Source organism: Populus trichocarpa, chromosome 9 (assembly GCF_000002775.5).
Source record: "Populus trichocarpa isolate Nisqually-1 chromosome 9, P.trichocarpa_v4.1, whole genome shotgun sequence".
In the NCBI taxonomy this organism is placed as follows: Eukaryota; Viridiplantae; Streptophyta; class Magnoliopsida; order Malpighiales; family Salicaceae; genus Populus; species Populus trichocarpa.
Genome location: NC_037293.2, coordinates 12,499,328 through 12,515,881, shown reverse-complemented (window position 1 = coordinate 12,515,881; position 16,554 = coordinate 12,499,328). Strand labels below are relative to the sequence as shown.

The following is a 16,554-nucleotide window of genomic DNA, read 5'->3' as shown; positions in this document are numbered from 1 at the left end:
TTTAATATTTTTATATTATTTTAATATAGTAATATTAAAAATAAATTTAAAAAATAAAAATATATTAAAAAAATATTAATCAAAGGTATTTAAGAATTGATTATTTTTTAAAGTATTTTTTATTTAAAAATATATTAAAATAATATTTTTTATTTTTTAAGATTTATTTTTAATATAATAAATAAAATTAATATTAAAAAATTAATTCAACGTGAAAAAAATAATTAATTTTCTTAAAAACACTTAAAAAAAATACTGCTGGAACCTAATTTTTACTTAAGAAAAAAAAGAGAGAAAGAGAAGATGCTGCTAGAACTGAAAGGGCGGTGTCAGTCAGTCAGTTGGATAAAGATCACTGGCAGTCCCTCTATTATTCCAACATGCTTAAATTGAACCCTGTGTTTGTAACGAGTCTGTTTATTCGGTGAAGATACTTGTTAGCAATGATGGATCAGCTGGTGCTGCTATCAAGCAGAGTAAAAAATGCAGCAGAACTGCTCTCTAAGTATTTTAGGATGAAATAATCCAAGATTTTAAATAAAATAGAATAAAAAATGAATTCTAGTTATTATATCTAATAATTTTGAGTTTAAGCATTTGAAGAAAAAAAAAAATATAGACAACAATCTAACGGTAATGAAAGGACCAATTTATAATTTTCAGACTTAGGAGCACTAACATACAAAACCATTAGAATACAGTTACTAAATAAAATAGTGTAAATTTTCTTTTGCTTGGACAGTGGTTGGGTCTCCCCCGGTCCCACTCTTTGAAACCACGCATACCTACGTGGGACTGTAATATTACAATTATACCCTTTAATTAAATCGAAACTAATAATGGCAGCTAGGGGTAACATGGTTCCACCGGTTGGATTGAAAAAAAAGGGTTTAGTTTTATTTTTGTTGAAAGGAAATAAATTTAAAGATAAAAAAAAAAAAGAATTTATCTATTTTCATGAAATCTTTAATTTTTTAAATGAAAAATGAGTCGTTCGGTTAAGTTTGATTGTGTATAATTTTAGTTTTTTGGTTTGATTTTTTAATTTAGTTTTTTCAGTTTTTTTATTTTTAAAATCTAAAATAAAAAAGGAATTCAAATTAATTTTTATAAAAACAATTCTAACTGATTTTTTTTTATTTCTTGGGTCCGTTTTTCCAATTAATTTCTGGTCAATTTTTATGGATATTCCGGATAATTTGGTTGTTTTGGGCACCCTAATAGTAATATTACAAGGAAGGGTAGGATCGTAATTTAAATTAACTGCCAGATGTTTCTTGAGTCAAGGAAAAAACCCCGAAACCAAACCCGCCCTCGAAAGGAAGATTGCATTTTTTTTTCCTCCAGAGCAATCAGACAACCGGAGTTCGAATTCTCCGATAGTGTTTCCCGGTGCCTTCGTCGGAGAAAAGAAACTTCCGATCAAAACTAACAGCCCAGCCCCAGCCTGGCTCCCTAGGTAGAAAAAATGAAAAAGTATGGATTGCTGCTAAGACAACCACAGCAGAAAAAGCCACCACGGCCTCCACCTCCTACGGCGCTAGGATTCGGCGACGACGACGAAGACGACGTGGAGAAGGAGATTTCACGGCAGGCTGCTAAGAACAAATCTCTTAAAGATGTAAGTAAGCTTTTTTAATCACTGTCTTCTATTTTTTTGTTACTTTCTTTTATTTATTGTATATTTTTTTAATTTTTTTTCTTTTGATTGTTAAGATTGAGGAGCAGCATAAGAAAGCATTAGAAGAAGACCCATCAGTGTTTGATTATGATGGAGTTTATGACGAGATGAAGCAGAAAATTGCTCAGCCGAAAGCCCTAGATCGCCAAAAGAGAGAGGTATTTTGACTGTATCAGCACAGTTCATTAGGTATTCGCGGTGCATTGCCCCTCCACGGTAATTACCATGGTGGGTCTCATTTTATGTGAGTGAAGAAGCAATGCACTGGGAGTAGGTATTTAAAAGTTTAGAAGGGGTAAATTGAGTGATGATTATGTTGGTTTCTTTTTCAGTCTAAATATATCAAGACTTTGATGGGGAAGGCAGAAGAACGAAAACGACAACATGATGTAATATTTGAGAAAAATCTTGCGAAAGAAAGAAGTAAAGAAGATCACTTATTTGCAGACAAGGATAAGTTTGTGACAGCTGCTTATAAGAGGAAACTTGCAGAGCAGGAGAAATGGATGGAGGAAGAGCGTTTGCGTGAACTTAGAGAGGAGAAAGAGGATGTATGTATAACTTTTTCTGCTCCTAATTTGATTTTGCTGCACATTGTCATTGCTTGGTCCTCATTGGATATAATCTCATCTCTTAATTAAGCCATCACTGTTTTGTCAATGCTTTCCATGCTCTCAATGACTAGATTTGCTGATTCGCAAATGCTAGTAGTATTGCATCTGTTTGCTGTCATTTGAATGTTTTTCTTTATGCTACTATTTCTATACTCTGAGATGTTTCTGTAGCTAGTTGGCAATGAATCATGAATAATGCAACTTCGTAATATAGATAGAGTTCTTAAACAGTCATGTGAGTTGCTGATGGATTAGTGTGAGTTGGAGTTTTTGCATTTGAGATAATGTTGGTCATGCGATTATTCTGGACTACCTTTAAGCTTGGGGTTCACTCTAGATCTGTGATAGCACCAAGGAAGTAACACATCAAGGGTCTGTATTTGTCTGCCTAAAAGAACATAAAACAGGTTTTATTCTAAATTAGTTCAACTTATGTTTAGTCTAGTGCTGGATTCCAACAGATTTTATGATGTAGAATATAGAAGCCTTGTTATAGCTGTTAAAATATCTCTAGGAGATTAGCAGGAATGCTGCATATCAGTTGATTGGGTCAAGCTTCGATGCCTTGAGGGGAGAGAATTTTTTTTTTGATAATCGAGTGTTTTAATCAAAAGGTAGTCATTTAGAAGATGACCCCTGAAAAGTTGAATGACTGTTTACAGGAAAATGAAATGTCTGCGTTACAAATGAGATAAGAGGAAACATAAAAAAACATAATAGGAAAGAGCAACCAAATTAGTGATGTGTATTTGTCCACATCTGAATATTGTTTGCACTACGAATGAGGGGAGAGATTTAGAATATATTTCCTCAACTTATTGGGGAATTAATCTTAGGACTGCAGTCCTGTTTATGAAAGAACATTAATGACTTGATATTTCCTTCATTGTGTTTGATACATGTACAACAAGAAATTTATGAATCCAAAGTTGATCGAACTAACCGCACCTCACTTTGTAGGTATAGACAGGAATTTGGTTAAAAATATCATAAAACTGAAAGCATTGCATTTTGATTAGCATAGAACAAGGCTGCTTTGTTGACCCAAACACGAACTGCCTGTCTCTACTCTTGGTCGAGGGAAGGTGATTTTTATTACCCCTCATCATTCAGGCATTGTAGATTTAAAAGATGGACCACAAAGTGGCTTAATGCCTGGTGAGGTTACATATGCTTCTATCTTAGATTTCAATGCTAAATCAAGCAAGGTTAAGGTGGTTTTAAGTTTGTACTAGAAACTTGTAGTTTGTGGGTGGCAAATTGACCTTGCTACATTCCTAGTATAGACAAAGATTGTTGAAGCTAGGGAATATGATGGCATTAGCAATTAGGTAGTTTTGCTAGAGATGAAATCTCTATATTTGCAGCCTAATTAGGTTGTGTTCAATTCAATTTGGATGCAATCGGCCAATTAGAAAGCATTTAGGTTTTGTTCAATACCATGTATGAAATGCAATGAAGGTTGTAGTATTCGAAGATGCTTTGATTTTGTTTGCCAATCTTCTTTGAGAAATCTAGCTCACAGTAACTTTTATATGAGAAGTGAAGAACTTTGAATTGTGCATGGGCTTTTACTTGACGTCTTTGAACAAAAGAAATCTCTCTTTGTGATTTATGGGTTATGAAATGGACCAGTTAGATGTTTGACTAATTTTTCATTGCCTGCGAGATAAATCAAACCAGTGGAAGTTTCAGTAATGTTTTCTGGAGCTGGGTTTTTGGGTTACTACGACGATCATGATTTTGATAATAGTTTGTGTGTGTTTGGTATTGTGGTGCATGATGCTTTTCAAAAGTGTTTTTTATTTGAAAATGTATCAAAATAATTTTTTTATTTTTGACATCAGCACATCAAAATCATCGAAAAGCACTAGAAAAAAACATCAAATTGATGTTTTTTCAAGTGAAATACACTTTTGAAACGCACCTAAAAGCAGAAGCTACTACACTCTCAAATACTCATTAAGACTGAGATTGGTTTTTAAATGGTCTTTCAGAAACAAAAAACTGAAGGTTATAAACAGTTTTTGGTTTCCTTAAAATGGAAAACCAAAAGTGGGTAATGGTACCAAACACCCCCTTAGTTTTCATTGCTTCATGCCCAGCTTTGATTATTTAAGGCTTAGCTTAGCGTGTGGTGTGTGTTTCAAGACTTAGTATGCTGTGCTGTGTTTCAAGTGCAGTCAAATGAATATCAAATGTAAGGTATAAATGTTAATATAGTTTTGAACTGATCATATCACTTGATAAAGCTTATATGTTTGTGCTGATAAGAAACATGCTATGCTGTTTGGTGAGTTGCGAACTGAGATGTGTATGTTTTCTTGTTTTAAAGGTTACCAAGAAGAGTGACTTGAGTGACTTCTATTTCAACCTCGGTAAAAATGTTGCACTTGGTGCGAAAGATTTACTGTCCAAGAAGCAAGAGAAACAAGATAAGCAAACTGAATTTAGGAAGCCAGAGAAGCCTTATGATAAAGTAGCTGGTGAAACGTCTGACGGAAATCATGCACTGACAGACTCAAAGTTTGAATTGGATTCTTCCAGTGTGAAAGAGGCACATCAAAAGGAAACTTCCCCTCCAAGAAGAAGTTCTGAACCATTAGATCCTGAGCCAGTTTCTGATAAACCAATTTCAGGCACTTCAACAGAAGTAAAAAATCCAGCTGAACAATCATCAGCCAATCAACCAAATCCTGATCATCATAAAAGAAATCAAGATGCACTGGCTGCAGCCAAAGAACGGTTTTTGGCACGGAAGAAGGCAAAGCAGCAGAAAGTCTCTGTTTCTTTCTTGGGTATGTAATGTGATTGAGATGCAAGAGGAATTTTTTTTTTTTTTTTCCCTATCCTAATTAAAGCCATCAGTTTATGTAGATTGCATGTTTTCCCGAGGGTAACTGCTGGATGCTACTGTATGTCCATTGAGATCTTCGAACTCTTTCTTTACCATTGATGGCTTAAACAATGGAAGCGTTCAAATAAATTAATTTGACCGATGGCCACTGCAAGGAAAACTTTTATGGTGGTTGTTGTCTTGTGATCCGTCACATCAGTAGACCAATGTCCATTATAAATATATCAAGCGCATAATTTTTCTGCCGATGATGAAGGTACGCTATTAGAAAATTCTAGAGAAATGCGAATATCGTCATAAGCTGGGAATATGTTGACGTTCTTGCTGAGTTGCATGATTTCACTTTGCCTATAGTTAACGTACTTTATTTGGAATTTCATGTTAACGTGATGAAAGATTAGATATGATCTTTGTCAATTGTGAGTTGCCACTAATAGATTTATTGATGCGAACTTCTTAATTAAGTGATTGAACAACTCTTAACAAACTAAATAACAACTCAAAAAACTAAATCAGGTTTGAGCTGTTTTTCTTTGTTCTTTCAGTAGGTCTCTCTTTAATTTATCAAATTCTGCTTTAAAAAAAAAAAGAAGGAAGAAGTAGAATTTATTTTTTTCTTATGAAAATCAAGTTTGATAGAATTTTAATTCATAAATAATCTTGTATCTAAGAACCAAAAGTAATGAAAAAAAACTTGGAGTTAGAAATAATTTTGTATTTAAGAACTCCAAGTATGCAATTGATGTCACGAATCCAGTTAATCTTTGATAACTTAGTATACGAAGTCCCTGTAAAGAAATGTTATTTTGTTACAAACAAAAGGAAAATTCACGTTTATTTTTTAACTTGTTGCTGAAGTTTGCAGCTAAAAAAAACATAATATAATCTTCTCTAACTAATCCTAATGGACTGTTTTTGGGTTGCAAGCTATTAGATCTGAACTAGTAATCAATTAACATAAATCCAATAATGAAATAAACCTCTAAATAATGTTCAATTGGCCAGAACAAACTTAAATTAAAAATAATTATTCAACATTAAATAAATAGATAAAATAGGATAATAAAAACAAAATTTTCATGCTAAAATTTCTCTATGTAGCCTGAATCTATGATTTTTGCATATTCTTGGCAAATTTCCAGTCCTGATTTTAAACATGTTCTCTCTTGTCTGATGAATTATTGAGTCTAAAATATATAGTTGGAAAGGTTGAGATTTCTAGTTTCCAGAACAACTCGAATCGCACAAAAATTTCATTTGTAGCTTCATATATGTCCTAAACAGTGTACAAAAGTCTAGTATGGAAGATTTGTTTAGTAACTTCAATCTTCTGAAATAATTTGAAACAATATGTTCTGGAACTCCATTTGACTTGAAAGTTTACTAAAATAAAATTTCATGTATCTAATATCTTCTTGTAAAATTTCAACTTATTCAAATATACAGTTTAAGAGATATATATGAAATCTTAAAGTTAAATTCAATTATGGTCATGAATTTAATACATGCATGTGATTTAGACACCCTCTAGCGGTGTAATGCAGAAAGGATTGTGATCCAGGGGCTGCAAAATAGCAGTTTTCTTATCTATATTGTCTTCGGGCCTGTTTGAAATTGTAGTAGCGATGATGATTTAAAGTGTTTTTTATTTAGAATATTTTTTAAAAATTATTTTTAATATTAACACATCAAAACGATACAAAAATATTAAAAAAAATTTATTTCAAGCAAAAAAAATAATAATTTAGAAACGTGGTGCAACCCTTATAGCTAAAATATCGTTGTCTTGAACAAGGAACCGGCAGGGCTATATTACCTGTATTTCCATCTTGTCATGTAAATTTTTCCTTTAGTGACGAGATATCTTTGGTTTTGTAACGATGGTTGGTAGTGTCTTGAAGGCAGCCTTCAAAGAAAATAATTGATCAGTCACCACAAGAACTACAAGGGCCCATTGTCCAGCAGCACTGTAGATGAAAGGTTAGCATTGGTGGGCCGAAATCTCTTTCAAAAGTGTATGGCAGTCACAGAAATTTATTAAAAGTTGCTCCATAAGCATTCAATGTGCGAGAGACGAGTAGGTCAACTCCGGTGGGAACAGCTAAGGAAGTACACAGTTGTCTGGTTTTCTGCTCGGAGCCAAGGCAAGTAGGCAGAAAGGAAATCACTTTCACGTTCTAAGATGGAGCATGTGCCCATTGCCTAGGATTTACAAACCGCCAAGAGTCCTTTATGGTCTCGAGGCCGCCCATTAATGGAGCTGTTCTTTCATGTGCAAATGGTGCCAATCCAACTGCTACTGTTGCGACCTAAATATCCATCCACTGATTTAAGGACATTAATGGCTTCTATGAAAAGGTTCCATCTATCAACAATCTCTCTCTCTCCCCCATCTTCGAAGAAAGTTAACGATTAATGGCTTCTAATCCAGTGATCTTATCCTTGGCTTGCCATTCAGCATCTAGATGCCCTTTTTTTCATCTCCTTAAAGGCATGCACATTGACAGTTGTGATGTTTTGAATCATTCATTTAAAGCAAGAAGGGTCCGAAATGCTGTCACCCAAACCTACCTGGCACTGTCCCATAAGGCCATACCGTCTCCTTATCAACAATATTACACCAAATTTAAACAAAAGATTATTGTTTGGCCACTCTCTCTTCCCAAGGCACTAAGCAAGAACAAGTTATTAAACAGCCATGGTTTCTGTTTCTTCTTCTTTGCTCTACTGTCTGTCTCTCCTTTCCTTATTTCCCTTCATTTCTTCTTCCATAACAATCCCATTACAACATCCCCAAACAAACCAAATCCCGTTTCAAGATCAATACCAAAAGCTGAACCACCTTGTCACCACCTCCCTAGCAAGAGCCCGCCACCTCAAAAATCCCCAAACTACCCCTGCAACCACCACCACAGCCCCTCTCTTCTCTCATAGCTATGGAGGCTACTCAGTTTCTCTCAGCTTTGGCACTCCACCCCAAACCCTCTCTTTCATCATGGATACTGGAAGTGACATTGTCTGGTTCCCTTGCACCTCTCACTACCTTTGTAAGCACTGTTCTTTCTCCTCCTCCTCACCATCATCAAGAATCCAACCTTTTATCCCTAAAGAATCCTCATCTTCCAAGCTTCTTGGATGCAAAAACCCTAAATGCTCTTGGATCCACCACTCAAACATAAACTGCGATCAAGACTGTAGTATTAAATCCTGCCTCAACCAAACTTGTCCACCTTATATGATCTTCTACGGATCAGGCACAACTGGAGGCGTTGCATTATCAGAAACTCTCCATCTCCATAGCCTATCAAAACCCAACTTCCTTGTCGGGTGCTCCGTATTCTCTTCCCACCAACCCGCGGGAATTGCTGGATTTGGTCGTGGACTTTCATCTTTACCAAGTCAACTTGGTCTAGGTAAGTTCTCTTACTGTTTACTCTCTCATAGATTCGATGATGACACCAAGAAGAGCAGCTCTTTAGTTCTCGACATGGAACAGTTAGATTCTGATAAAAAAACCAATGCCTTAGTGTACACTCCATTTGTGAAAAACCCTAAAGTTGACAACAAAAGTAGTTTCTCAGTTTATTACTATTTGGGTCTCCGGCGAATCACCGTCGGCGGCCACCATGTGAAGGTGCCTTACAAGTACTTGTCACCGGGAGAGGATGGCAATGGTGGGGTCATCATCGACTCAGGGACCACGTTCACGTTCATGGCACGTGAGGCTTTTGAGCCACTGAGTGATGAGTTTATTAGACAAATTAAGGATTACAGGAGGGTTAAGGAAATTGAGGATGCGATTGGGCTAAGGCCTTGCTTTAATGTTTCTGATGCCAAAACGGTGTCGTTTCCTGAACTGAGGCTGTATTTTAAGGGTGGTGCTGACGTGGCACTGCCGGTGGAGAATTATTTCGCATTTGTCGGTGGTGAGGTGGCGTGCTTGACTGTGGTGACGGATGGGGTGGCGGGGCCGGAGAGGGTGGGCGGGCCTGGGATGATTTTGGGGAATTTTCAGATGCAGAATTTTTACGTGGAGTATGATTTGAGGAATGAGAGATTAGGGTTCAAGCAAGAGAAATGCAAGTGATTCTTGTTGTTAAAGATTTGTAATTGTTTTACCATGAACATTCCATGTGGACTACAGATGGAGGGGATAGAGGAAAAAATGTGGTAAATTTTATATTTTTATTTTTATTTCTGGGATCTCTTGATCATCTTTAACATATGCTATCTTTAAAATAAAAATAAAAATAAATTCTCAGATAAATTTTTTTATTAAAGGAACCTAATGTGTTTTTTTTTTTAATTTAAAGTTATTTATTTATTTTGGGTTGAGTTTTAGATTTGGGTTAGATAAATCTGTATTCATACTTAACTCAAAACTTGATTTTTTTTATTTTTGAGTTTTAATCAAATCCGACTAGATAAAATATTTTTTTATTTATTTAGATCGATAATCAACAAAGTTTATGTAAGATTGTCACCCCCAGAAAATACAGAATTCTTATTATTGATTTTATAGTTGAGATCAATGCCATGGTGATCCCTAGTGGTAGAAAGGGCCAAGATAGTGCTGTACTCCAAAAGTTCGTCCATGAAAATAAGCTTGAATTCAGCCTTAGCCTTAAGGTTGCTGAGGCGAGGATTTCCATCTACTGACTTGCAATTTACAAACAATACTTGCCTAGTTGTTGCTTGATTCATTGAAATGTAGAGTCTGATGATGTTCCAGAATCTAAAATATTTATGTAATAGGTTATGTAGTTTGTGGGTAATGGTTAATTAAGATATTCAAGTAAATAGTTTTTTTTATTCTTAGCTCAAAAAACACCAAATTAATGATAAAAGATCTAAGTACCTGCAAAAATAGTAATAATCAAAAGGACTTAAGAACCTTTTAATGACAAAGTCGGTAATTTTATAGGAAAGATAATAAAAAAAAAAAAAAAAAAACTTAAAAGAGTTTTAAATTTCAAGAGCAAGCGATGTTTGTTCTTGTATTGCCGAAGAAATTACCTAAAAAACTAAATGGCCTGGATATTTTACTGTAATCCAATCCATATAGTAAAATTACTCTTGCGCCTTTTAGTCCAAAAAAATTAAGCCTCTTTGATGGGGGTGTTGATGTCCTTTTCTACTTTTTTATAAAAATACTCATTTGCCCCCAAAATTAGCAAAATATTAAATTGTTGACCAAGGGTTTTCTTGAATTTGCATAAGCTTTTTAACAGTAAAAATACAAATTATTGCGTTGCTAGGTAATAGTGTTTTAGGGTTTTCAGATTTTACTATACAATGCAAATACATCTTTAATCTTGGAAAAGACAAAACACATAAGCTTAGCATTTAGGGGTATTTTTGTACTTTCATGTGGGTATTTTGTGTAATTATTGAGGTCACGAGAATATTTTGGAATTTTCAAAATTTTTTCAAATTATTTAATGCTTAAAACTGTTGAAGCGTGCTCGACACACCTCGGCACGTGGGTAGCGTCCATGTCATTTAGACGTCGCGTGTGACATCACCCTATGGACATAACTAGTCGTTCGTTATCTTCTTAAATGCGTCATCGTGTCATCTTCCATTTAGAGTGGCATGTGATAGCTTATGGTGGTCAAATTATTACCGGTAATCATTTGATTTCCCCTTTTTATTTTTTTTCTCTTGACATGTAATGTATATTATTGTCCTTTTTTTTTTACTTTTAATTTTAGCCCTCATTCTATTAATTTCTTATTTCGTTCCTTTTTTATTTATAGAAGTTTTTATTTTTTTTAATTTAGGCTTTCAAATGCAATTTCTCATATGGTTGGTTTTTTCATTTCGTTCTCATTTTTAACAAATTTCTAATTTTTCTATTCGACACTTTTGTTGAATTTTTTTTTCTTTTAATTTCATCATTCAATCAAATTTTATGTTGTTTTATCATTTCAGTTTGACCCTTATTCTTTTGATTTTTTTCCTTTTATTAAAGCTATTTTTTAATTCAATTAAATCCTCTAATTGAAAATTTGTATCCCTCTAATTAATGTTTTTTTCTCACCCTCATTTTTTTTTGATCTTCTTATGTAATTAATTTTTTTCCTGGTTTCATCTTTTGACATTTAATTTGTTGAGAATTCGGCTTCGTACGATCTTATTGTTCTATATTATTTTTTTAAATATTGGTTTTGTGATTATCTTCAAGTTTTTTTTTCATAAGTTTATCCCGATCTCATGACTTAAGTCATAATTTTTCTAGTTTTTTTTTTTAATATAAGTTTTTTTTAGTTGATTTATTTCTATTTAGTTTTTTAAGTTATTATTCTAATTCATTTATAATTTTTTTTTTATAGAAATGAAGTTTATTTTTAAAAATAAAAAATATTTGTTTTAAAATTATATTACCGATTTGTTCGGCCTTGCGTAATATCTTTTATGGAGTGAGTTTATTCAGTCAATTTTATTTGTGTTTAATTTTTAAACTATGAGTTTTTTATGATATAAATTTATCTTTTATTTATTTAAATAAATAATTTTCACAATTAGATACATGTCTTCTTTTATGTTATGAAATATATTGCTTGCATTGATTTTTTAATTTATACTTTGAGTTTTTTTATTTAAAAAAGATACATTGAAGTAACCTGGATATTTAATATTTTTCTAAAAAAAATTATACCAAACGATAGTTAAATGACTAATGAAAGAGTATTGCTTGTTTGACATAAGAAAAAAAAGTTCAAAATCAAAAAAAAAAAAAAAAAACAAAGAATAATTTCAAATTTAAAGAAAATGAATCCAGCTAATATAAGAAATATATTTTAATAAGTTCTGTCCCATCAAAGAGTGTGAGCTTATCTTTAGGGGGCGGTCAGCCAAAAATTTAGACACAGTACATGACAAAAACGATTCACATGATACTTTGTGTTATCCTATACCATGTCGTCTCGTGTTCCAAAGGCGTCCTAACAAACTCGAAAGTCGGAACGTCGAAACTCACTCTTCCTTGCTTCATTTCTCTGTTATCCAACACCAGTCGTCGTCATCCACGGTTCACAAGGCCGAACATACACTACAAGAATCGAAGGTAAGCCAAGTTCTTGCCTCTCATGTGTTAAAGATAAGTTCACTTTGATTCGTATTGTGTTGTGTTTGCTCTCTCTCTCTCTCTCTCTCTGCATATTTTAGGAGAAGACTATCATGGGTCTTGTTTAATGAAAACAAATATTTAGCAAATATTATTTGATAGTCTCGATGAGGTAAAATACTGATGTGGGTGTGGCCATTTAGTTTAATCTAGTTCATAGAATGCTCTATGTCGCAGTTTTTGAGATTTTTTCTGAAGAATACAACAATGAGAATAGTTGGTGCTTTCTGTCAAAATTATTGGTCAATACAGTTAAAACTCTATAAATTAATACCTTGGACAATGCAAATTTATTAATTAATTGAGATATTATTTAAACTTCAAATTTAAGTCGGATCAAACAAAAGTATCGTTTCGTCGAGGTTATTAACTTGTCAATTTATCGAAGTTATACTATAATTCTGTGTTAAAATGATAATCGTTGTAACTAGGAGTATTTGATAGTTGGCTTAGCAATTCATTATTGGCTGTTTATGACATAGCACGCAGTTCGACAGCTTAAGAGCAGCTTGATCTAGATGCATTAAGAGATTATATGCTGAATTGAAAAGGGCTCAAAACAAATTGTTTATCAACTCAGAAAGAACTTATTATATGGTTTTATTAGTTTTATTTCTCAACTTCTTACATTATTTGACCATACTTTGTTATGCATCCATCAGATTCAGAAACAAAACATGGCTAAGCACCAGGATTTTGTTTGTTTTTTTGACACAAATCTTACTGACAAACAACGTCACATGAGCACAGTCGTTGAGATCCTGCATTTTTGCATACACAATTCTTTGGCATGCTGCTTGCACCATAGTTTGATAAAAAATCAACTAAGCATTGCTGACTGCCGTTGTTTCCACACCCCCCTGGAAATCTGGCCGTCTTTGGGCACCATTTGATTTGACCTGCATTTTCAAAGAAAGAAAGAAAGGCACATATTCAATATTTTTTCAAACAAAAATTCATCTATCAAATCGTTAAGTACTATTCATGAGTACTTTGATCACCCCTAACCTTGAGTGGGAGTGAAGAGGCTTAATAGTGCGACCCAAGAAATCAAGAGAAAGACAATTAGCTTCATTATCTTCGATTCTTTTATCTAAACTCTCACTTGTTGAAGATGTTAGAGCGTATATATTTCAAGTTCATGTATGCAACACAAATTTATAGGTGTCTACACCTGTGACAAATTTAGCAATAGAATTATTTTAAAAGATTCTGTGATTATATACATGGAAACAAAATATCTACTTACCTAATTTGGGAAAATTTAAATCTTATTGATGCTCTAAACATTTATTAGTTGCCTTCAAATATACAAGGAAATAAATTAATAGCCTAATCTAATCTTATTTTTTGAATAATTTATTTGTATATGCTTAATGTTTTAGACTTAGTGTGAATAAATTTTAGCTTAAACACTTTTAAAATCAACAGAATTGGATTTGTAAGGTATAATTAGAGGGAAAACGAGAATGGAGTACACAGGAACTAAAGTTTCACCACATTATAAAATGTCAGAGACCATTGTGTTGGTTCTAGAAGACAATGGCCACCGTCTAATCTGTTGTGCTTGGTTCAAAATTAACTTTCATTGATTCAAATTCCATTTTTAAGACAAGAAATTATTGATTTCTCATTAAGAAGTGTTTTTTAGGACAGTTGTTAAGAGTAATTTCATATTTATAATCAATCTCTATGTTTTTTTTTTAGAATTTACTGTAAAAACTTAAAAATATTATCACATAAACTAACACTTATTTTATGTATTTAATTAAATTTTTTAACTCTTGAAAAGTAATGAGAAGATTTTGCTGGTGACAAAACATATTTTTTTTTAGAATTAATGGAATAAAATTTAATAAAAAGAAATGGAATAAAATAAAATAAAATCTATGTTTTTGGATTGGGGTTTGGCTTGTTTATTTTGGACCATAAAAAGAAAGAACATGACCAAAGTTTTTTTTATTGCTTATATGGAAAAACATATCTGCTTACCTAATTTGTGAAATTTAAATCTTATTGATTCTCTAAACATTTATTAGTTGTCTTCAAATATACAAGGAAAGAAACTAATAATGTAATCTAATTTAATCTAATTTTTGTTTTTGGATCATTTGTTTGTATATGCATAGTGTTTTAGACTTAGTGTGAATAAATTTTATCTTCAACATTTTTAACATCAATAGAATTGAACTTGTAAGGTGTAATTGGAGGGAAAAAGAGAATCAAGTACAAAAGAATTAAGGTCACGTTTGGTTAATATTTCAAGATAGAAAAGATAGATAAAAGAAGAGACGGAAACGTGTTTGGTTGGAAGGATCAAGACAAAAACATAAAATAAATTTGTCCTCGAGACGTTTATGAAGTGAGCTTTTGTCTTTTTAAAACAAAAAGGACAAGGAGACATGTCCCTTGCCCCTCTATCTCTAATGTCTTCACATTGTGTTCTAGACTAGAACATGGTGTATAGATAAGATGTCCCTTCTTATGATAATTCTGGCTTTTCCTATGGTTCCAAATTGAAAATTGGTCCTGAACCAGTAGAAAGCTGTCATGTGTCATCTGAACCTCCCAGCAGGTTTACATGACCAGCCTTAATAATTTTCCTGTCTTAATTTCTGCTGAGGAATTTTGTTGTGCCACTCCCAGTTCTCATTTTCACAGATGATTAATCATGCAACGAACTTTATCTAGGGCTTCAAATACCATTTAATCTAGTTTAAGACTCTTACTTTCTTGCATATTTTAGGCAAAAGAATTTGAGCCATGTACCATTTCTCTATGGTTCGAAACTTGATGCTGAAACTTTTGGTACTCACTTGCCTTTTTTCAGTGGATGGTTACTTATTTGTAAACAAGGACTTGGTATCATATGTCTTGTTAAAAGACATCCCAGAATCTAGATGGCGCAGGCTTAGCATGAATTTCGTTCTTAAACACGCTGCATAGCCTTGTGATAGTGTCGAGGGACACTATTTTGGCACAAACCATATCAAATAAGATGAACTCTTTCTCATGCTTCAAGCTTGTTGCTGAATCTGGTTGCTATTCCTAGCAATGATAGTGCCATTTTTGTTGCTTTTAATACCACCAAGGATGTTAGTTATGTTTCACTAGCGGCACATCACCAATCCCTTCTGGTTTACTAGCTCCTGTCTGCAGACTAGATTTTAAGCTTGATTCAACCCTCAACTCTTTTATTTGATGGAATTTTGATTTGGAGACTATTGGTTTCAAAAAATTGCCATAGCGATTGACATTATCATAATTTGTAGCTTCCTCTCAGCCATCAGGATGTTGAGTGTCTCTTTATTTGATTTAGGACCACTTCTCTTTTGATTTGAGCATGGCTTACAGCACTGGCAATGCTTTCATTGGGCTGAATTCTTTATGCACATTATCTATCCTGCCTCCAACTATCTCAGGTACAATTTGTCTAAGAACTGCCTTGTAAAGATTATTTTTGAGGAAGTTGCTAAATCCTGATCAACCACAACTTGCTGCATTGTCAAAATTACGTGAGACTTTGTGTGGATGCAATAAAAGCACACATCCTAAACATGAAATAAAATTAATAACTAGTATATCTATTCCCTCAATTCCATGTCTTCCTATAATTTACTACAGGTGCGTGCTAGCTTGTTCTCTTTCTGTAGCTGGTCAAGCATGGGAAACAAACCCACGAAGCAAGAAAGAGAAGTCGTGTTTCCGTTGGCCCAGGACAGGCAAGAGATTCTCTTGAAAGTTGTGCCTCCATTGGACCATGCTTATCTCCGGTGGCTTGCTCGTGATCTTGAGAGGGTTCATGGCTTTACTCCAGGAAATTGCCGGGCAGTGACGCCACCAGATCATTATACTGAATATATGCGATTGCAAGGTTGGTTGGATGTGAACTTGGATGATCCTGATCTAGCTCATTTGTTTCCAGGTAAATAGTCATGTAATCAAGGCAGGGGGTGATCCTCTCACAAAGTGTAATTAGGGCAATGGAATTTGCTGGGAAATTATCAAATTATTATACGTTTTGCTGTAAATGCATTGTAAGAACTTCAGATAATTTGTAATATCAGAAACCCCCAGTGGGACAAGAAACTTTTCAGATAATCAGATATGCCGTCCTTGTAGAGCACTTTCGATGAGAAGTAACAGTAAATGTGTGCTTACTTGAAACATGATTTGAGCGTAATAAAACATGATAGGTTATAATTATGCATTTAGTAGGTTTAGAATACTTTTGATGATGGTTAATTAATTTTGAACCAACAAGAAAATTGTG

At 33.5% G+C, this 16,554-nt stretch overlaps 3 protein-coding genes across 4 annotated transcripts; all 3 read left to right on the top strand.

Annotated features, from left to right (window-relative positions):
* The first annotated feature begins 1,293 nt into the window (after positions 1-1,293).
* Positions 1,294-5,398, top strand: LOC7474913 (uncharacterized). 2 transcript variants are annotated; one of them, XM_002312789.4, is made up of 5 exons: positions 1,294-1,621; positions 1,717-1,839; positions 2,014-2,232; positions 4,631-5,093; positions 5,173-5,398. In XM_002312789.4, the coding sequence occupies exons 1-5, from the start codon at positions 1,469-1,471 to the stop codon at positions 5,193-5,195; spliced, it is 981 nt and encodes a 326-aa protein (XP_002312825.2). In that variant the 5' UTR covers positions 1,294-1,468; the 3' UTR covers positions 5,196-5,398. The 2 variants fall into 2 exon arrangements, with proteins under 2 accessions (XP_002312825.2, XP_024464628.1); XM_024608860.2 differs by having other exon boundaries at positions 5,164-5,398.
* A 2,000-nt stretch (positions 5,399-7,398) lies between these two features.
* LOC7460067 (probable aspartyl protease At4g16563) lies at positions 7,399-9,346 on the top strand. Its single transcript, XM_002312790.4, has one exon. It carries the CDS (start codon positions 7,851-7,853, stop codon positions 9,237-9,239), a length of 1,389 nt encoding a protein of 462 aa, XP_002312826.2. The 5' UTR covers positions 7,399-7,850; the 3' UTR covers positions 9,240-9,346.
* Positions 9,347-12,008: 2,662 nt separating this feature from the next.
* On the top strand, positions 12,009-16,382 carry LOC7460069 (uncharacterized). The gene is made up of 2 exons (XM_002312792.4): positions 12,009-12,221; positions 15,906-16,382. The coding sequence occupies exon 2, from the start codon at positions 15,945-15,947 to the stop codon at positions 16,212-16,214; it is 270 nt and encodes an 89-aa protein (XP_002312828.4). The 5' UTR covers positions 12,009-12,221; positions 15,906-15,944; the 3' UTR covers positions 16,215-16,382.
* The last annotated feature ends 172 nt before the right edge of the window (positions 16,383-16,554 follow it).